The sequence below is a fragment of the Carassius auratus genome, chromosome 1 (genome assembly GCF_003368295.1).
Source record: "Carassius auratus strain Wakin chromosome 1, ASM336829v1, whole genome shotgun sequence".
In the NCBI taxonomy this organism is placed as follows: domain Eukaryota; kingdom Metazoa; phylum Chordata; class Actinopteri; order Cypriniformes; family Cyprinidae; genus Carassius; species Carassius auratus.
Window position 1 is genome coordinate 16212801 of NC_039243.1, and position 21295 is coordinate 16234095.

At 37.9% G+C, this 21295-nt stretch overlaps 2 protein-coding genes across 13 annotated transcripts in view; one reads left to right on the forward strand and one right to left on the reverse strand.

Moving 5' to 3' along the window:
- On the reverse strand, positions 1 to 15134 carry tmco3 (transmembrane and coiled-coil domains 3). Of its 2 annotated transcripts, XM_026255145.1 has the most exons (14): positions 14996 to 15047; positions 13754 to 13824; positions 12651 to 13064; positions 10927 to 11106; positions 9604 to 9798; positions 9355 to 9483; positions 9170 to 9262; positions 7469 to 7658; positions 5605 to 5722; positions 5151 to 5346; positions 4890 to 5040; positions 4697 to 4776; positions 1539 to 1688; positions 1 to 644 (listed from the first exon to the last, which is right to left on the reverse strand). In XM_026255145.1, the coding sequence occupies exons 3-14, from the start codon at positions 13047 to 13049 to the stop codon at positions 531 to 533; spliced, it is 1995 nt and encodes a 664-aa protein (XP_026110930.1). In that variant the 5' UTR covers positions 13050 to 13064; positions 13754 to 13824; positions 14996 to 15047; the 3' UTR covers positions 1 to 530. The 2 variants fall into 2 exon arrangements, with proteins under 2 accessions (XP_026110930.1, XP_026110901.1); XM_026255116.1 differs by lacking the exon at positions 13754 to 13824 and having other exon boundaries at positions 14996 to 15134.
- dcun1d2b (DCN1, defective in cullin neddylation 1, domain containing 2b) overlaps positions 14825 to 21295 on the forward strand; it is a 19816-nt gene continuing 13345 nt past the window's right edge. The window contains exons 1-4 of one of the 11 annotated variants that reach the window (XM_026255299.1): positions 15067 to 15161; positions 15385 to 15520; positions 17243 to 17459; positions 17525 to 17693. In XM_026255299.1, the coding sequence (XP_026111084.1) occupies positions 15488 to 15520; positions 17243 to 17459; positions 17525 to 17693 (419 nt within the window). In that variant the 5' untranslated portion in view covers positions 15067 to 15161; positions 15385 to 15487. The other 10 variants (XM_026255317.1, XM_026255254.1, XM_026255335.1 and 7 more) reach the window with 10 other exon arrangements.

Below are 21295 nucleotides of genomic sequence, written 5' to 3' on the forward strand. Positions count from 1 at the left end.
AGTGTATTTTTTTATTGTATTTTTTGACCCAATTGAGAATTACATGTCCAGAGAAATGATTCTGAATATTCTTGGAATCTATGATTAATTTAACCTGTCATCTCGATGAAGAACTGCCACCTTGTGCTTAGAATTCAACTTCAGCATGAATCATGAATGAATAGTCAATCTTTAGTTCTTTAGTGCTGTGAATCATCATCAGTAAACTCTGCATGTACCAAAATCTGCAGTGCAAAAGCTGCTCATCTTCATAAAAGGTGCATTATTTGGCTTGTCTGCTGACATCTGCTCCATTCAAGGCACATCTTACACAAATAAATAACATCTGGTCATATATAACATTATAACACATGATGATGTTATAAAAGCTGGAGTCTTTTTTTTGCAAGCTGTTTCCTTTTCTTTCACTACCGTGAAAATATTTCATATATTAATGCTCTGCCCTTCTGTTTCTTACAATCTGTCATCAATATGATGCATTAATGTGAGATGTGTCATTGTAACACAGTTCATCCGCATGTGGCATTGGTTCAGTTGAGTGGTTTCCTTTCAGCTCGCGGGATGCATTTGAGCGTAGCAGCTCTCCATAACACCGGAGCAAGGAGGAGACTTAATGTGGTGACGCTGAGAACCAACAGATACACCTGTGAGCAACAACACAGGATGATGATGAGCTGAAGGGAAGTACTGTCATTTAAGTTCTATTTATATACTTTTCTATTTATTTATGCACCAACAGGAAAACAAGGATGCACTTAGCTGAAAAACAAATTTTTTTATTTTTATTTAATTATCAATGAATTCATAAAATGTATTTTGATAATTAACACTCATAAACGGTCTTGTACAAATATTTCAATTACACAAAATACTGTTCTTATATTAACTTTAAATAACAGAATTATGTTTCTACTCAATGATGTTGTTGAAATCCAAACATTTAAAGGGAAACTGTAAAAATAACTTCATTACAAATTTATTCAGACAAACATTAAATGTTGAAGACAACAGCTACAGTAAAAATATTATTAATCTGTAATATCTGTAAAGTTTATTTATTTATCAAAATGCTCCTTTATAGAGCTTTTTAACTTACTAATGTGTTTATGGGCATCGAATGGTTTTGAGGTAAATGTGATGTCATATCTATCATGTAACATTTATGTTCTTTTGTCATTTTTATTAGTTTATTTCTATCTAGCTTTAATTCATTTGTATTTCAGTTTTAGTTTTAGTAATTTTAGTACATCAACTTACACTTTAATCTGAATTGGCTAACCCAGGCAAGATTTCCAATTTCCACCTTTTAAGTTAGATTTTCATTTAATATAAAAAAATGTATTTCACCTTTAATTCAATTAATGAAAACTATTTAGTTTTAGTTACCAATTACTGCATCAACACATTCATGTGTGTCTGAAACCACTAGTTCACTCCTACACTATTCAGTAAATGTCACCTAATCCACTTCCTCTAGGAGGAGCAATGAGAGAGAATCAGACACAAGTCTTTTACGGAAAGAAAGTAAGATCACTGACCTCTCTAGAGATGATCCCGGCTCGACGCGCACGACTGCCCAGGACGAAGGAGAATTCACTGACCTGCGCCAGTCCAGCTGACACCAGCCAGCGGATGTGACGCGATCCCGGAGGAAGGATAGCCGACAGAACAAGAACCGCCATTATGAACTGAGATGAGAAGAGCAGTGTGAGAGTCATATTTAATAGAACATGGCTTCTGATGGCTTCTCATGTCTTCCCTTCCACAATTTGAGGCCTAAAAAGCTCTTAGTTTTCTTGATTACTAACACACAGTTGAAACAATTGACCAATTTATTCACAACTTTAAACACAATCTCAAAACTACACACCAACTTGTACAAACTTCAAACTTCTAGGTCAAAGTCAAACATTTTAGTCAAAAACATATCCTCAGAATCAAACTCTGGCCTCAGATGACTCACACACACTGACAAATACACAGACTACTTTCCTGCCTGGGAAAAGCAGTTAGATTACAGTTAAGGAATCATGAATCATTTAGTCTATTACAGTATAGGGGCACAGATGGAGTGAAGTTCAACAGTAAGCTTTAAGAAAAGTTTATTTTCGTTTCACTACTATAATAAGATTTTGCACTACACTGCAAAAAATAATGTCTTCCTCTGTATTTTTGTCTTGTCTAAACTTCCATTATCTCACTTTTATTGGATTTTCACTTCTGTGGATTGTATATACACACGTTGGACACTTTTAAATTGGAATTTACAACACGCTGGATTTCTTAAGGACTGTTTTAAGGGTATGGACTTGGATTTCTGTTTTATTGTGTTGTTTTAAGTTCATTGTGAATATTGTAACTACACTATTTATTCATTCTACGTTTGTTATTGTCTCATCCTTTTAAAACACTTATTTTATGTCACACAGTTTAATCTGACCCCATTTTAAAGTAATGTAATTCGGCTGATCGTTACAGCGTAATTAAATGTGTATATGCGGTTTAAGGTAAAAAAAAACCACATTATTTTCCACAATGTAAATTATTGTTTCTCCTCTATGCCTCACCTTCTGAAACGTGTCGATTTTTACAAAGCTCATCATTCTGAGAAGCGAGGTGTGCTCTGATTGGCCATCTATCCAGTGCGGTGTGATTGGCTGAATGCCTCAAGTGTGTGACGGAAATGTTAAGCCCCTTAACATACTGTGATGCGTGTCCTGGTCAGAAAACCAGCACAATGAGACGAAACCATTGGAACCCCATTACAAACAAGGCATTTGCTGCATCCCAGTGGGGACATAATTACTGATTATAATGACTGATACTGCTCTTTTTACACTTTGTGTTGAATCGTGCAATTTAAACATAAAACAATCTCTGCATTTGTGATCGGAGAAACGACAAACAACATGTGCTACTCTACACTGCTTAAAACTCACGTTTTGAATCATCTGTGGCAAATCCTTCAAATATGTAAACATACTTACAGACTGTATGTCAAAACAGCCGGCATTGTAGTCTAATATTACTCTTCAAAGTTTCGGAAACAGTCTTCCATAAAATTTGCTGCACACTGAATATTTGGGTTTAATTGTTCTGGAACGGTGTTGTAAATACAGTGTTTGGAATAACGGTGTTTAAAAGAATGGTGTTAGGTAATGACGTTATTTTTTCAGTAACAGGGTAATCTAACAAATTACTTTTCCCGTCGTTACAACGCCGTTAACGTTACTGAGCGTTAAATGCGGTGCGTTACTATGCATTGATTTAATAAACTTTGCAATCCGAACGCACCCCTGGCTCACACAGCGAGTGAGGAGGTGGGTTAATGACGAGATAAGCGGTTGTGATTGGCTAAGGCAGAGTCATGTGTTTCATGGTAGCCAATCAGAGCCAGTGTTTTTACACATATGCCAAACACACACACACACACACACACACACACACACACACACAAGCAACCGCTACACAGTACACAGAGATTCGCAGCAGCAGCAGAAATGACGACGAGTCAGGAGCAATCTGATGAAAAGTTGGCATTTTCAAGGTGAAGATATAAGCACTACTTCAAATTCATTGTGGTTAAAAGGCAAGAATCTGCATGTAATGTGTACATGTAATTTGTGACACGCATCTACAAAGCTAGTGGCCAAAAACACTTTTTTTACAAAGATAATACTTGAAGTGCAGGTTAAAACTCTTGGTGTCTGTTGACGTGCAATAAATATCGAAAGTTATGTACCTGTCTGTTCTAATCATTTCAACTGACTTGTGAAAACTGCTAAAAAAATAATAATACAAATACTCTGACATATAGCAACTTTTCTTTTTTTTCTTTCTTTTTTTTTTTTTTACAGTAACAGAAAATAGTTACTTTCCCTGGTAATGAGTTACTTTTATTATAGAGTAATTGAGTTACTAACTCAGTTACTTTGTGGAACAAGTAGTGAGTAACTATAACTAATTACTTTTTTAAAGTAACGTTCCCAACAGTGTGTAAATACAATGTAACCACTGACTCCTAGTTGTGTCCCCTTTTGGAAGGCCAAACGAAGTATTTTCACTTTCACAACGAAACACCTTCTCCACGACATGGCGCAGATGGCAACAGCTAGAATAAAAGTTACACCTTCTTTCTTTACGTGAACATTTGGGTGGCATTATGCAAATCTTCCCATTTCATGAAGTACACATGTGGGGACGTGTTTAAGGAGGGCGTGAACGAGTCTTAACTTTTATAAAGAATATCTCTTTGGGTTTGAGACTTTAGTTTTTGCAACTTGAGGGATTTTATCTATGCATGAACAGCTTGTAACACTCCAAAGAGAAAGGAAAACTTGAAATCGCATCATATGACCCCTTTAATAATCTTTATAAATTTGCACTGAAAAACAGACAAAAATACTGATGAAGAACATCACTTTTTTGCAGTGTGATCAGAAGGTACATTAAAAAAAATAAATTTCACCCCATTCTAGTGTTTGAGAGGACATTTTTTCTTTTCTTTTTTACAGTGAATTTAAAAAATAATGGATATCTGTTGAAAGTTAGACCTGTTCTAACTTTGACCTTTTGATAATACAAGACATTTAAATTTCCGCTCGGTTTACTTGGTCTTAAAAAGTCTTAAATATTCCTTCATCAAACCATCAGAAACCCTGATAGAAAGAAACAAGTTTAATATGAACACCATTACCTTCATAATGACTAGTGAGAAGGTTAAGACCAACAGGATGGTGAGCTCATACAGGACAAAGGTCGGGAACACGTGCAGCCCTGTGGAAAACATCATCAGATATTCATCTTGCTGCTGTAGATCAAACCATATTTGCTGTCCAATATTATAGCAAAATTCCAAATAATTCAAAGCTACTTGACCAACAGCTCACCAATAGATGCAAAGAAGATGATGGCCAGGAAGTCTCTGATTGGTTCAGCACAGCTCATGACTTCAGTGGTGACCATGTGACCTTGTGAGGACAGCAGCGCTCCTGCCAGAAAGCAGCCCAACTCCATCGACACGTCCATGAATTCGGTCACCTGACACGATAAAATGTAAGCATGCTACATTACACCTGAGGTGAGGCGATTCATGCAAGAGCACACACAAATTCAAGGGACAGACAAACCTATATGAAGGAGCTGCTTACCGTCAGCATCAGGAACACGAATGCACTGGTGCCCAGCACTAGTATTTCCTTGTTTCCTTTGCTCTCCGTATGCAGCTTCCTGTAGAACGGACCAACCAGATGAGAGCGCAGCAACCAACACAACAGCAGCACAGCCACCAGAGACACCAGAACCCGAGCCAGCAGAACGAACACATGTAGCGCTCCCATCAGCACACTGTGGAAAAACAAGGATTCATTTTCACTCCACAATCAGAAACACAAAATTATCTAAGAAAATGAAGCCTTGTTTTGGACCCAGCCAGTGAACACACTGCCATCAAAAAGTTATTTATACAAAATAATTATGATTTTAAATGTTGTTTAAATGTTGTTGAGAGAAGTCTCTTCTTCTAACATTTATTCTCACATACAAACATACATACACATATCATTTTCATGTAACTGTCAGTGATTGATCTGCATGCTGATTCACCTTTCCGTGTCTCCATTTCCTCCTTGAATTAATGTGGGCATCACAGCGATGAACAGGCCAAGCTGCACATCCTGCATGACAAGCATGCCCAGCAAAACACTGCTGTAGTCCAGCTCACCTGTGTGAACAATATGAATAAGTCCAAGCCCTATTATACACACACACACACACACACACACACACACAGCCCTCCACTATGACTGGCACGCTTGGTAAATATGAGCAAAGGCAGCTGTGAAAATAAATCTGCATTGTTTATCCTTTTGATCTTTAATTTTTAAAAAATGTATACCTTTCATTGAAGTAAACAATTCAAAGTGGGGAGAAAATCTCCTTGTGAAATAAATGTTTTCTCTAGTTTAGGTTGGCCTAAATAAAGAAACATTAAGCCCTGACTCGATTATTCAGAAATGACTGTTTTGACCTGATCATAGCCTGAGTCATGGGTCTGAGTGCAGTTATTGGATAGCACTATATTTTAGAGAGATTGGAAATTAATCCTAACAAACATGCCCCTACAATTAAAAGTACATTAAAATATTACATAAAAAAATAAAATAAAAACAATCACATTAAAATACACTTATTTTACTCTTATTACACTTAAACAGCATATTTCAACAATTTCAGCAGCGTGTAGATGCTCGATCGTTTAGGTCAGACTGTGGCAACAGCAGCGCAGACAGTCGCTTAGCTCGCTCTCATAATGTACCATAATGGGAAAATATATTCTTTTTTGGAAATGTCATTATTGAGAGAAAAATATGTTGTTTTAACGAGAAAAGATGTCGTTTTAACTAGATAATTATATCAATTGATGCATCACCATATGATAGGGATTTCCGAGTGCACACATATGAAACAGATGGACAGAAAGCATCTGTCACATCATGTGAGTACTAAACTAAGTTCTCATTCACACACAAATTTACGTTAAAAACATACATGAAAAACATACAAAAACTGTTTATTATGTCTGTGATGGTTTTACATCTGTGTGGCAGCAGCAATATACAGTAAATAAATCAATAATTCCATTGCTCTTGTCTCCTCTGAGGCTGGGACTCTAAACAGTGTCCTGTGCTCATCTGTGCAGCCAAAGACAGAACAGTTAGCATGTTTTGCTCAAACTTTCACCATGGCACGACACCGTCATCGCTTCCAAAAACAAACTGACGGCACCGTGGGTAGAAGCTTACAGATTAAGGGGCGGTAATATTATAATGAGATTCCTTTGCCACGTCAACAAGGGAGTGAAATCAGACGCACTTGTTATCTCAGACGCTTGCAGAAAAAAGGGTTACCAAAACAAAGTTACTGGATTAATCTTTTTCACGTTTCCTTGGCTGCACCGGGGACCTGATTATAGCACTTAAAACCTTGAAAAGTCAGATTTTCATGATATGTCACCTTTAAGTAATGAACTTACTGAAAAAATGATTAAAGCTGTCTTAAAACTGTGCATGCATGAAATATGTTTCATATGAGTCACATTTAAAATGTCTCTGAAATGGTTTTCAAAACTGTCCTGCAGCCCACCACCGTCTCCCTCATGTAACACACCCCATTCAACAAAATACTCATTATAATCAGTGATGAAGCACGGCACGACATGACAAACCTCTGACAGTAAACTGCCTCATCATATTTGAGGTAGGCTACTGACACAGAGCTACAAATGTCCTGTGGAGACACTGGACAGACTCAACCCGTTTTGACGTGGTGTTGTCGTGTCCAATGTAGACACGGTTCACTGTTCTGCCGCCAACCAAACTCCTTGTCTGCACACGCTCTTTTGGAAATAAAAATATTTGCTACATTTACCACGGATGGGTCAAATGAATGGAGATGGCTATGATCTTACCCTCTTTTGATTCTCCTCTGGATCCTCCAGCCAGGAAGCGAGACACCAGCGGAGTGCTGGAGAGCGATAGACAGCTGGAGATGAAGACGGTCTGTGTGGGATGAAGGCCGAGCAACTGACCCCAGACCAGTCCAGCAGCCACCATCAGCAGACTCAGATTTACAGAGCCCTGCAGCGAGATCTTCCACACCTGAACAACAACAACCATCACACATCAACCATCTGCTGTCCACTGGATCAGTCCACATCACATACCACACACCTCTATCTCTCTGTCTATCTCTCTATCTATCATTAAACTTATACGGACATAAGTGTTGGAACGTAAATTTTTAATTCAGGTGTTTCAATCCAACCCATTACACGTCACGTCCTGATGTCACGTATCATTACGGCACCTGATGTGTGTGAACGCACGCACATATTCTGGGTAATCACCGGCAGTGGGAAAGGGGCAAAATCTAGCGACCCGGGAACAATTGCCCGGACACATTACCCGTTTATTTTCCGGAATCGCATTGTGAAAGGGGCTTTTGATAGCCACCAGGACAAGACCGCAGGAAACAGATGATTCTTCTGCACAATCTGACTTTGCTGCAGCCTGGAATTGAACTACTGGTTTCGTCTGGTCAGAGGAGAACTGGCCCCCCAACTGAGCCTGGTTTCTCCCAAGGATTTTTTCTCCATTCTGTCACCGATGGAGTTTTGGTTCCTTGCCGCTGTCGCCTCTGGCTTGCTTAGTTGGGGTCACTTCATCTACAGCGATATCATTGACTTGATTGCACCGATACTATTTAAGCTGAACTTTACTGGATGATGACATCACTGAATTCAATGATGAATTGCCTTTTTGCATTATTGACACACTATTTTCCTATTTAATGCTGTTTAGTTGCTTTGTCACAATCTGTATAAAAGCGCTATATAAATAAAGGTGACTTGACTGGCGTGAAGCATGCCAAATATGGTCTCTGTATAAGGAGTGAGAGTGTGAAAGTGAGACATAGTAACCAGTGGTTGGTTTGTATTTTGTTGTATCATAAACAGGAAACCAAATGCTGAATAATGGCAGACTGTGTTTCCAGCAGCACACAGATGAGGAACATGTCTGGTTCTTGGATTTTGCTGTGCTTCAGCATCACTAGAGGATATGTCTCCAGAATGACTGGAGATTCAGCTCATTTTCTTACTATTGAGGAATTTACTGTGATTCTTCACACACCTCCACCCACATTATTTAATGGATAGTCCACCCAAAAATAAAAACTCTGTTACCATTTACTCACCCTAATGTTCCAAACCTGTATTCATTTTTTTTTCAGCTGTTGAACACAGAAGAAAATATTTTAAAGAATGCTGACAGTAGCCATTGACTTCTTCAAAATATCTTCTTCTGTATTCAGCAGAAGAAACAAACTCAGACAGGTTTGGAAGAAGTGAATGGAAGTAAATAAATGTATGCATTTAGCAGACGCTTTTATCCAAAGGGACTTACATTGCATTCAGGCTAAAAATGTTCACCTAACATGTGTTCCCTGGAGTTTGAACCTCCAACCTTGCGCTTGCTAACGCAATGCTCTACCACTTGAGCTACAGGAACACTAAAATGATGATTTTTTGATGAACTATCCCTTTAATAATTTATTTTCTTAAGTCGGTTTATTTTATCTTTTGTTGTTTTCAAACTTCACTTCTTTTTACCTTATGGAGGCGTTCGGGTGAAAACTCCAGACCAACCACAAAAAGAGTGAAGAACACACCCAGCTCCCCTAATGTCTCCACCTGAACCATAGACTGCAGGCAGAACAGAAAACATAATATCACATATATGTCCAACTGAGATCATGCAGTGTTCACACATGAATCTGAAGAGATTCATCTCTCACTTTGATGCTGTTGAGTCCTGATGGGCCGAGAAGAACCCCACAGATGATATAACCAAACATGGGCGGCAACCCCATCAGCGTACAGAGCCACCCACATGGTAGAGACAACATGACCACACACACCAGATCCTGTGCAAACAAATACATGAATAACATATGATTTCCCATTTGTGTGAAAGCGCTGAGGCTGCGATCGGCTCCAGTGAACTGTGAGGACACAAAGTGAGAGGTCAGAGGTCAGGTGCTGACCTTGATGAAGTGGTGGTCGGCACGGGGCATGGTGGAGTCTCGTGGTTTGGTCAGCACATACTGGTTGTTTTGGGAGTCGATCAGCATGCTGAGCCCCAAATTGCCTTTGTCCACCTGTCTTGACTCATTCTTCCTCTTACCATCCTCCTCATCCTCCTGTACTCTCAGGACGGCCTCGACATTCACACCCTTCATCTGGACAGAGAAAGAGAAAGAGATGGACAAAAAATTAACTACAAATGGGTTGATGAGCAAATAAGTTCTATGAATCACTTAATACTCACTCTTTCTCAATTAAAGCTAGAATGCTTATGTTTTCTGAGAAATATGTGAGCAAAACAAAAATGTGAGTGAAAACAGTAATTCTGCAATACAATGATTATATTGATAATTGTTTAATTTGTTGATTATTTATTCAATTAATCAGATAACTTGTTTTTAATTATATTCACATTTAAAAGAGTTATTTTAAATTGTAATAATATTTCACAATATTACTTTTTTTACTCAAAGCCTTGGTGAGCAGAAGATGCTGCTCTCAAAAACATTACAAAATCCTTCATGTTAAATGATCACAAACTAATTATATCAAACTTATGTTTAGTATATTTAGTGTTCCTTTAGCTCAATTGGTAGAGCACTGATAGAGCAAGGTTAGATTCCATCAAAAATTGATAGTCTGAATGCACTGTAAGTCGCTTTTAAGCATTTGCTAAATGCATAAATTATATTTTTTTTATTTTATGGCCTGTAAACTTCACATTATAAATCAAAAACAACTGTTTGCCCACCATTTTAAAGCAGAAGTTCACTAAATGAAAATTATGATGAAAAAAAAAGATGATTGACAGGTATTCGTTCACTGAATTACATGAGATTTAACAGTCATATTTGCTGTCAGGATGAGCATTTATGCAAAATCGAAATACTTGTGTTTTTCCACATTTGCGACTAAAATAGATGAGTGCGAACTGTAAAAATTTAAATTTTCTTTTAAAATTAAAAAAAATTAGGATGTGTGCAAATAAAAAAGCCCCTGTGGGTCCTTACAAAGTGTAAAATACTTGGTTTTATGAAGTTTAAGGTCATAAGAAGTCTTAAACATCTAAAACACCTTAAGCAAAAAACGTAATCCTTATTTTAAGATAGAGAAACAGGAATCGTAATACAGCCTGATACATGGTTATTATATGTCAAAAGGCTGTGACTGAATTAAATGCGAGTACTGCATGTTCAGAATAAAAACACAGTGCTGTTGACTGTATGTGTGTGTGTTTCTTCGCTGTATTTCATCTAGAACAGCTGTGTTTATGAAACCTGCACCTGTTTGTTGTTGTCGAAGGCGTGTTCTTCGATGTCCTCTTCCAGACGGTCTGCGGCCTTCCTCACATCCTCCAGGATCTCATCCAGCATGGACAGGGTTTTATTCCGATCCTGTGCCACTTTTAGCGCCTCCTGCTGGTGTTTCTCTGCTGCCACCAGCTCCATGTACTCCTGCTCCTCCTGGAAAAACACGTTCAGTCATGTGTGCATGTCTAAAGTCACAGGAACCACTTCTGGTGTTGTGCTTCACTGTGCTTAAAGTCATTTCCTGCTCGCATCAGCTTCATGAGTCGCCCAAAGACACTCAACGACTGGGATGCCAAAAAGACTATTTGCTAAAATAACTAAACAAACATACTGAGACATGTTGCATGACTGGAGGACAAATCATTCATAAACTGCAGCACAGTTCTGTCAGTTTTCCACCCATTTTAAGTTGAGAAAGAAGAAAATAAGAAAACAAATGTCTGTGAACAACATGTAAGTTTTGGGCTCTTGTGATTCATATGCAGCACTTGCTAAAATTTTTCATGAGGCTTAATGGACTAAAACAGTCATTTTAAAAGATCAAACCTTATTGCTGATACATACTGTATAAAAGCAAGCAGATATACCCAGATTAAAGAACACATTAAACATTGTCCTTCTAATGTTTTCATAGAGGAAAATGCATGCTATGAAACTGCATGTTGCATTCATATTCTGTGTTTATTTGCCTTCCTATATTTAGTAATTTTTTATTATTATTATTATCCCTTGTGCTAATAATCCTTAACATAATTTGTTGTTCCTTGTTAAAAATGACCATCCTTTTAAAATCGGCTTATAAATCTCACATTATTCTATATTACCATCAAATAATGAAATCAATCAACTTGTTTTCTTTCAATTAGAACAGGTTTTGAATTTCTTTTTGGAACTGAATGACTTAAGGCCTCATCGATCTGATGAACCTCAGTTTTTGCATGAAAAAAAAAATTAGTGGATAATTTTGTTAATATTCCATTTTTGAAAGCAAGAATAATTTGGCCACCATTCAGTTTTTGAAAACAAAAACATTATGTCTGGATATTTTGTCAACATTTATTCATAAACTGAGGTGGACAAGCTCGGATCAATGAGGCCTACGATCAGTCAGTTCCAAAAACAACTGAAACAGATCCAAAACCTGTGCTAATTTAAAGAAAACCAATTGATAAAAACATTTGACAATGATATAGCATTAATGAGAGTCTAACAAGCAATTTTTCTAGGCCATTCAATTTTAACTGGTGTAAGAAGAAAAAAATCCTAAAAAAAGTATAAAAATTATAATTTTTCTGTTGGGGTGGGGGGTTGTTGTACACTTTGTGAGCAAAGTGAGTAAGCGAAGGTTAATAATCATTGTTGTATATCGAATATGGTCATTTCTCTTTCTTTATAATGTTTCTCTATTGGAAAATACTGCAATTTATCGTGTTTTGTTCCTATTCTGAGCTCATCTGCTCTCCCATTTATAGTTTACATCATCAATAAAGTGTAGACTGAGCTTGGTCTTTTAATATCACTGTCTTAGTATATTAGCTCTCGGCTCAAACCTGGTGAAAATACCTGCAGTCAGTGGAGGAAAGCTTTGTTTAGCCCTTCAAGTGTCAAATGAGAATGCAAAGATCTGGTTTGCCCAAAAACAGGCTTGATGTTGTAGCTGGTGAGATTCCTGCAGGACATGACATCACACAACTGACCTTGATGGCAGCTTCCCTGAGCGCCTGCAGTCTCTGCCGGCTGCTGTCCTTCATGTTGACCACGTCTCTGAGGTTCCCCTTCAGCACGCGCTGCAGCCCCTCCACGGCCTGGAAGAGTGAGCGCTCGCTCTCATTCAGCTCGCGCTGAAACACCTCCAGTGTGTGAATGCGGAACAGCTTCTCCGGCGGTGCTAGCATCTTATTCCGCTCCAGGGCCACGCCGGCCGCACTCAGTTTCCGGACGGCCGTCTGCTTCTGCCTCAGCAGGGTAGAGAGCCGCCTGCAGTTCTCCATCACCCACTGGTGACCCTGGATGCCCGAATGCACTTTGTGGACCTGCTGATTCGCCTGCAGTGCCACCCCCAGGCCCAGACACAGCATTGCAAAGAGAGCTAGCATGATCCCATGGACACTCTGCACAATCACAGACAGAGACATCAGAGCAGCGACACAAACCACGGCACAGAGAGAAACAAACAATGAATCACTCCTCAAATTACTAAAATGAGACAGAGGAAATAAAACGGAGCCTCACATGACATGCAGACTAAAACCTGTTTCACAGTTTTATTAAATTGTGGCCACATTTTCTTGTTTTGATTTCATGACAATGAGGGAATTACTAAAATGTGGCCACAATTTAATAAAATGAAGGAAATAAATCTTAATTCATGGCAAGTTGGCCACAATTTAATTTAAACAATGGATCATGTTGTTGGAATGAATTAATTTGTTTGTGGCATTGATATATATATCAAATAAATATATATATATTTTTTTGCACACATTCATATGATGGGCTCAATATAAACCAGTGTTGTAATAAAAATAAAAGATCTTTGGATTTCCCCCTTACTTTAAAATTAATGTTTTTTTTTTTAAAACAAGGAAAGACAAACTCTATTACATTAAACATAGAAATATTGCCATAAAGGGCCTTTTGAGTAATGTATGGCTAACACTGACTACCGCTGTATGTTTGTTTCATAACAGTGTGAACAGCACGAACCAGCAAACAGATGAACACTAAAATCTGTTTTGGTATGAGGTGTGTCACTAACTAGACAAACAACCCTGAAGTGTGTAGCTCCTGTCACACCTACATCCTGCAGAAAAACTGGTTCAGACACACAGCTGTCACTGACGTAGAATGATACCCATCCGCATTTCAACACTGGATCACAATAAAGACGTGTCAATCATTCACAAAACAACTCGACTCAAGCTCAAGCAGCAAACTTCAGTTCATTAGCTAATACTGATGAAATGATGATAATATAGTGTTGCATAATAAGATGGATGTCACAATAACATCTCTAAAAATTATACAGATATTATGCTTGCTGTAAACGTTTTCTGTCAAGAATGAAATGCATGAAATAATAATTTTATTCTGGTAAAAGATTTATGTAGAATGTAATCTGTAAAAATGTAATAAAATGTGCTGAATTTTGGGGGAATTCTCAGGGTATAAAATTAAGAATTATATTATATTGACTAATTCTAAGCCCTTATCCAGATCTATTATTGCTCTGCTGAACAGGTGGACAAAACTCATTATTTCCCTTAACTGGATGATTTTTAATGATAAATTTAAATTTTACCCAAATTGTTATCCCTCTTCTAATCCACCCTCCTTCCATTTTTTGCCCTAATGGAAAACAAACTTTCACAAACTTCATTTGGAATAACAAGCACCCAACGTGTCTCGTGAATAGATAGACAGGGTGACCTTATGTCTTGCCTTAGAATTTCATTTATTTATTTGTATGTAAACAAACTTCTTACATTTTGGTCAATCTGGAAAGTATTTTATGACTTCTTAGAAAATATTAGAGCTGACAATAGAATTGCTGGGTACTAGTGACATAAAGAGGCTTTTACTGTATTTGTACAATAATATTTTATATTATTTTTTGCAGCTGGACAAGTACAGAGTTAAAAGCTAATCCTAACAGGGTAATGGTTAGTAATACTGCGGACAGACAGGAAGAAGAATCATATTTTCGAGAGGCGAGATATTTCATTTACATTTATTATTATAGAGAATGGCAGGCATTTGCATACAGCACAGCGATGACGTGTTGTTTATGTTTAATAATAATTTCATTTAATAACTAGTCAATGTCAACTGACTTCTCGCGAATGATCACCACTTATTTAAATCACATTATTTAAAATCATAGGTCAGATCTATGCCGAACTATGATCCGTCCATCAAACGCTTTACATCGCAGAATAATACTCACGGCTGTCTAAATCATCCACTTCAAGTACATTTAACAATTTACATTCTGTAAGATAATATCAGCGACAATACAAACAAAGGGAGTACTAACTCATACCTGGTAAGTAAACTGCTGTTAACTGGAGGAACTCGTCAGTGAATGAAGGAAACAATCGGGCTCTTGTGACGCCACATACTAAGAGCGAGCGCTGCGCGCGCACACCGACCTCAGGAGGCTCTTAAAACGACATAAGGCTCCCGGACAGGCGGTCAGTCCTCCGCCGGTAATTTACTTTCGGGTCCCGGTGCAGGTAACGGGCTCGGTTCGTGGGAGATAATGATAGATCCTCACAGACTCGACTCCACGAAACTAGACACTCTCATATTAGATTTAAACTTAACGGAAAGTTCGCGGAAGATTAACGAACATTTGTCGCGATTGTGTTTTCGCACAGATCGGTGGATGTCAATGTTCGGTGCTTGTGTTTCACCTGTGTTTTATTTTAGTAGGTCTGAAAACAACAGTGACGAGTTCTGAATCATGACAGTAGCGCGTGCATTGTGGGATTTGTAGTTTTCAATCTGCGCCAGGAAGAAATTCAGAAGTATCATGGAAGTTTGTTTCAGCCAGGGAATAAAAAAGGTAATTGCGCCTTTTTATCTCAAAACTCGAAATTTTGTAATTTTCAGAATCACAATTCTGAGAAGTCAGAGATATTGTGAGATATAAACTCGAAATTGCAAAAGGAAGAAAAATGAATTGTGAGATAAAATTTTGCAACTAACTTATTAATTATTATTTTTATTCCTTGGTGGAATTAAGCAGTGTACTCAGTATTGCAAAGTGTAAACTCCCCCCCCCCCCCCCCCCCAAAAAAAAAAGAAAAAAAAAAAGAATTCACAATTCAGACTATTTCAGAATAATTCAGAATGAATTACTACTCCATATCTACTTATATAAATGCCGTATTTGTGCATAAAATTAAATATGAGAGGTTCTGTAAGTGAAACTACGGTCAGCTTACTTCGAGAGCCCGCACAGGTGGAAAAACTACAACTCCCAGAATTCCCCTGAGCGCGAGCGGTGCTGGTTTCCGCGCATGCGCGCAGGGAGCTCCGCTGGAGATGAAGCAGCGCGTGAAAAGATGGTAGGTGAGCGAGCTAGAGGCTCGTGCAGGGGGGCAGCAGTGTTTATCGGGGGCAGTGTGATGACCGTAAACATACGCTCGTTCTGCGCTCGAGTCGCTCACAATATTTTCCGTGCGTCAGTTTATGAGGGAAATGGAGGGTCAGATGAAGGCGTTTTAATCAAAGGACCTCACCGGAACCGGTTTAATACACGGATACCAAGAGCTTTAACCCTTCAGAGACAAAATAATACGTGTACTCTGGTAATACCACGTAAATATCATTATGATATGGGAATGTGGTAATCAGTAATTGTATTACCTACCTGCTGATACATCAGTATACCTTGGTACAACCACTGTACCTTATGATAAAGGTTTGATTTAACGTTCAGATCAGGCTCTTCGTGTATATGTTACAATGTATACATTTTAAAAGTATTTGAATAATCATAATTTCATATACTTACGAAGTTACGCAAAAAAACTTCTTGTTCTACACATAATGTTTACTATGGTAAACATCTATGGTATCACTATGAATGTTAATCAGCTGATACTACTGTAGTAACTGGTATTTTGGTATGAATATAATGGTTATTATAATGGGTAGTGAAATTTTCTGCTTCTATTTATACATATATTTACATATATTAGGGTTAGAAAATATATATTTTCTAACATATATTTACTCAGAATTCTGACTTATCCCCTCACAACTTCACATTTACTCTGTTCTGACTTTTTCTTTTAATCAGAATTCTGACTTCTCATAATTCTGGATTTGTTTCCAACACAGTTTACAGAATTAAAAACAAAAGTTATTTATCTCACATTCTGACTTTTTCTGGCAAATGCAAGTTTATATATTGGTTTATGGTGGATTTTTCTCGCAATTCTCAGCTAATATCTTGCAATCCCCCACCCCAACAATTACCAAGATAAAAAAAACAAAAACACAGAATTGTGAAATATAAAATATAAACTAAGGAAAGGAAAAAACCTGAATTGGGAAAATAAAAGTCGTAATTGTCTTTTTTATTTTTTTAAAAGCAGGCTTTGGAAACAAGCTTCCATGCAAGGTGACAATTGTGTAATGTTGAAATTTCACACAGTGAGGACGTACTTAATTAACTACCAGTGTTTTGTAACTAATGTTTAACAGTAAGGCAGTCAGGTTACGGAGGCTGGTTTTGTTGTTCAGAAAGCAAGCGCTCACATTAATTTCTGTTCCCCAGCATAAATTGAAGTCGTCACAGAAGGAAAAGATCCGTCAATTTATGTCCTTCACGCGGGCTGCAGAGAGAACCGCCCTGTACTGCCTGACCCACAATGACTGGAGATTAGAGACGGCCACCGATAACTACTTCCAGAACCCTGATATCTACCGCAAAGACTCCATGAAAACAGCAGTGGATCGCAAGAAGCTGGATCAGCTGTACAACCGCTATAAAGGTGAGTGGCACTGAGCGTGTGTTTTTGTGTGTTTGCATCTTTATTTATGCTGCTTCTGTCTGCAGATCCACAGGATGAGAATAAGATCGGCATCGACGGGGTCCAGCAGTTCTGTGACGACCTCATGCTGGATCCGTCCAGTGTCAGCATCCTGATTGTGGCATGGAAATTTAGAGCGGCGACGCAGTGCGAGTTCAGCCGCAAAGAGTTCCTGGACGGCATGTCAGAGCTGGGGTGAGACGTTTGCAATTTAACAATATCAAATAAACACTTATTTTTAATTAGGGCTGTGCAAAAAATCGAATGCAATTTTCATGCACATCTCATCAGTAAAGACTAGGGATGTCAACGATTAATCGATGATCGATTAATTGTCGATAAGAGATGCAATCGATTAAGGCTATCGATGGTCGGTTAACCGATTCAATGTTGGGCTGCGTGCGGCTCATGCGCACTCAACACGTGCGAGCGGCTGTGAGTGACGGTGACGATATATAAAAGCATCATCATTCATTCACAATGTACAAATTAAGCTTTTAATGTGATTTAAACTTTAAAGTACATTAAAATAGAAACAACATAAAAGTTCTTCAACATTAAATGCAATAGAAATGTAGTTACTAATCATTTCATCAGATAACTGTTTTATATCGTGCGCTTTGCAGGGCTGCGGGACACAGTGACAGGACAGGTAGTCTATTCATTCCTACAACTTGTTAATTAATTCCTACGAATTATTAATGTGGCAATTGTCCATGTTTCATTAATTTTGTTCCCTAAATAACCCATGATTTAAGTGAAATAAGGGAACAAATTAATAAATCGAACGAATTCTTAATTCATGAAATCTTTAATTTCCCTTCCCATGTTTACCACAGTAAGAGATGCGAAAACAGTTATTAAAAGCGAAAGATAATAAAATAAACCTGGGAAATTAGAGGGTTAGACTATGAAGATTTAGGAAAAGAAACAATGCCTAAATATACTGAATTTGTGGAAATTCGTGACCAACCGGCAAACCAGAACAAAGCCGCGTAAATGAAGACTATGGCGTCCAAAAGCATGGTCACGATCTAACATTTTCCAGTTAACCTATTATTCCTCTAATAAACAAAGCTTTTATACCACACTTGTCATAATCAGATCTTATCATTTCTAAATAAATAATTGCTGGATTCAAAACAGCGATTAATAGGCGCTGTGACCGACACATTCCTGGAGCATTCAGTTTAAATAGACCGTAGTATACCGGTCCACTCTGCTGTTATGCCAAGGACGTTTTTGCTCATATGAAGAGGATCATCTTTTCCGTCTATATGCGAATGCGTGTTAAGTACAAGCCTAGTTTACATTATAAATTATAGTTTAACATTCAAATACATTGCGAATATGGAAACATTTCGATTTGTGCCGAATGAGACATGAGCAATAACCTCCAAATAAATCTAGCCAAAGCCGCGCTCGCTCATCCTCGTCTGCACGCATGCACTGTCACGATCTAATGCGCTGTATGCCGGATTTTTAAAAATCTGACATTTTCTAGGACAGAATCCAGCAGGATCAAATTAATGTGAGCAACTGTGTTTTGGTGCAGCAGCGCCGATGTAGTTTACTTAATGTGCAGCGCAGTCACACGCGCTCCACATTTCGGATAATTTTATACAATAATGTCAGTTGAAAACATTGCAATTGTGCTTTAAAATACAACAACGAGCACCACAAAACCATTTAAAGATGCGCGTTCAGCGTTCTCCGTGCGGGATTGGAAACTGTCAACAAAGTAAAATGACCTCAAAAGTATGGCGCGCTCTCTTCATTTTATCAAATGATCATAATCGCATCTATTCATTTTATAATCCTGCTACTAGCATTTTATTCAGACTAAAACCTCTTTAATTCAAGTGAGAAAGCGTTTTGTGTGTGTGTGTGGCTTTTGCACATCCTGTCATACCGCTGACTGCGTGCCTGCAATAGACGCATTTTGCAGTATTATGGTTAACGATTAATCGATTAATTGATCGTTAATTTAAACGACGATCGATCATGGAAATAATCGAAATTTGACATCCCTAGTAAAGACGCTCCCGTAATTAGAAGTATATCCCCAGCACGTGCGTTCAGATCATGGTTGCCAGGTTTTCACAACAAATACTGCCCAGTTGCTTCTCAAAACTAGTCCAAAACTAGCCCAATCGCGTTTCCAGGAGGTTCCCCGATAAAAAAATTGCTTTCCGGGATTAAAATTTACGTTTTATGGCATGGTTGCCTTGGTAAAGTTCGCATTTTAGGGGCTAAATATTACTTATTTGTATTCGGGTCGCTTCGACCCGCGGACATGAAAAACAACCACAGACTTGGCAACACCGGTTTGAGCCGTAATTCACTGACAATCTACACAAAATCGATGTTAAAATCGCAGGCGATCCTTTGTCGATTTTGAAAGCGATTTTGTGTTAGTTGTCGGTAGACTACAGCTCTGTGCAGTAACTGCCGCTCCACCTGAACCAGTGTTGCCAAGTCTGCGGTTGTTTTTCATTACCGCGGTTTGAAACAATCCCAATATCAATGACGTGATATTTAGCCCCTAAAATGCGAATTTTACCAAGACATCCATGCCAAAAAACAAAACGTATAATTTAACCCCCGGAAGCATTTTTTTAATCTGGGAACCTCCTGGAAACGCGATTGGGCTAGTTTTGGACTAGTTTTGAGAAGCATCTGGGCGGGATTTGTTGTGAAAACCTGGCAACCCTGGCATTCGATTTTTTGCACAGCCCTAGTCTTAATCTTTGGAAAACACCCAAAATACATAAAAAAATATATACAGGATAACAAACATTTATTCAGACACCTTCAACATTTCACACATTATCACTGTTTTTTCACAATAGTTTATAAAATGGTAATAAAATATGACAAGAATTCAAGACGTTATGTGAAAACTAGTGCAAGTATATAAATAAATAAAAAGAGACTTACTCCCGTTTATGATCTCTGCTGAATAAAGTGCTTCATTCTTTTTTTTCGTGGTCACATTAGAACTAATGAAGGGAGACGTGAAAAACAGACATCGCCTTGTTTTCATATGGATTACTTTATCACAGAATATCTGCAAAAAGTAGACATGTCAAGCTTTCTATAGATATCTCTCTCATGTCTCTTCGTTGAGTATTCACTGAGTTACACATCATTTTAATGACGCGTATCTAAATGAAGATCACCGCAGACAAAGGCTGCAGACAGCACACCTTGTATGTAATCTTTATTTTATAAATGCACAAAGGTTTGTTGTTATTAGGTCTGTATCCAAAAAAAAGTAGACCCTTTACAGATTCGATTAATGTATTGCTCTTATCTGTACGATTAAAACTGAAAGTGTAATTTAAGTTCTTTTCAGGGTTATCAAGAGAAAATGAACATTATTTAGTTGCCAGAGTGAAGATTTAGTCGCACATGCGAGTGATTTACAACGCAATGTAGAGGGTTATCATCACATAGTGTCCTGCACCCACTAGTAAAAAAAAAAAAATATATATATATATATATATATATATATATATATATATATATATATATATATAACATTTTTTATCCATCTATCACTGACACATAAAATTGTTCAGAAGTTACAGTAAATAGATCCTGAAACATAAAATCTCACAGTTTCCATAACAATATGAAGCAGCACAACTGTTCTCAATATTAATAAAAATTAGAAATGTCATTCTCGATTAGTCGCATCTGCCCACCCCGCACAGAAAACTTTCGCCAGTCACGACAAATGACAGCATTGCTATGGGCGAAGTGCATCTCAAAATAGCGGATGAAACTGTGAA

Coding starts and splice junctions, on each gene's coding strand:
- tmco3 (XM_026255116.1), bottom strand. CDS start 13,049: ATGCTAGCTCTCTTTGCAATGCTGTGTCTGGGCCTGGGGGTGGCACTG. Junction 5,347..5,604: donor GGAAATGGAGACACGGAAAG/GTGAATCAGCAT, acceptor GTTTTTCCACAG/TGTGCTGATGGGAGCGCTAC. Junction 4,777..4,889: donor CATCTTCTTTGCATCTATTG/GTGAGCTGTTGG, acceptor TGTTTTCCACAG/GGCTGCACGTGTTCCCGACC.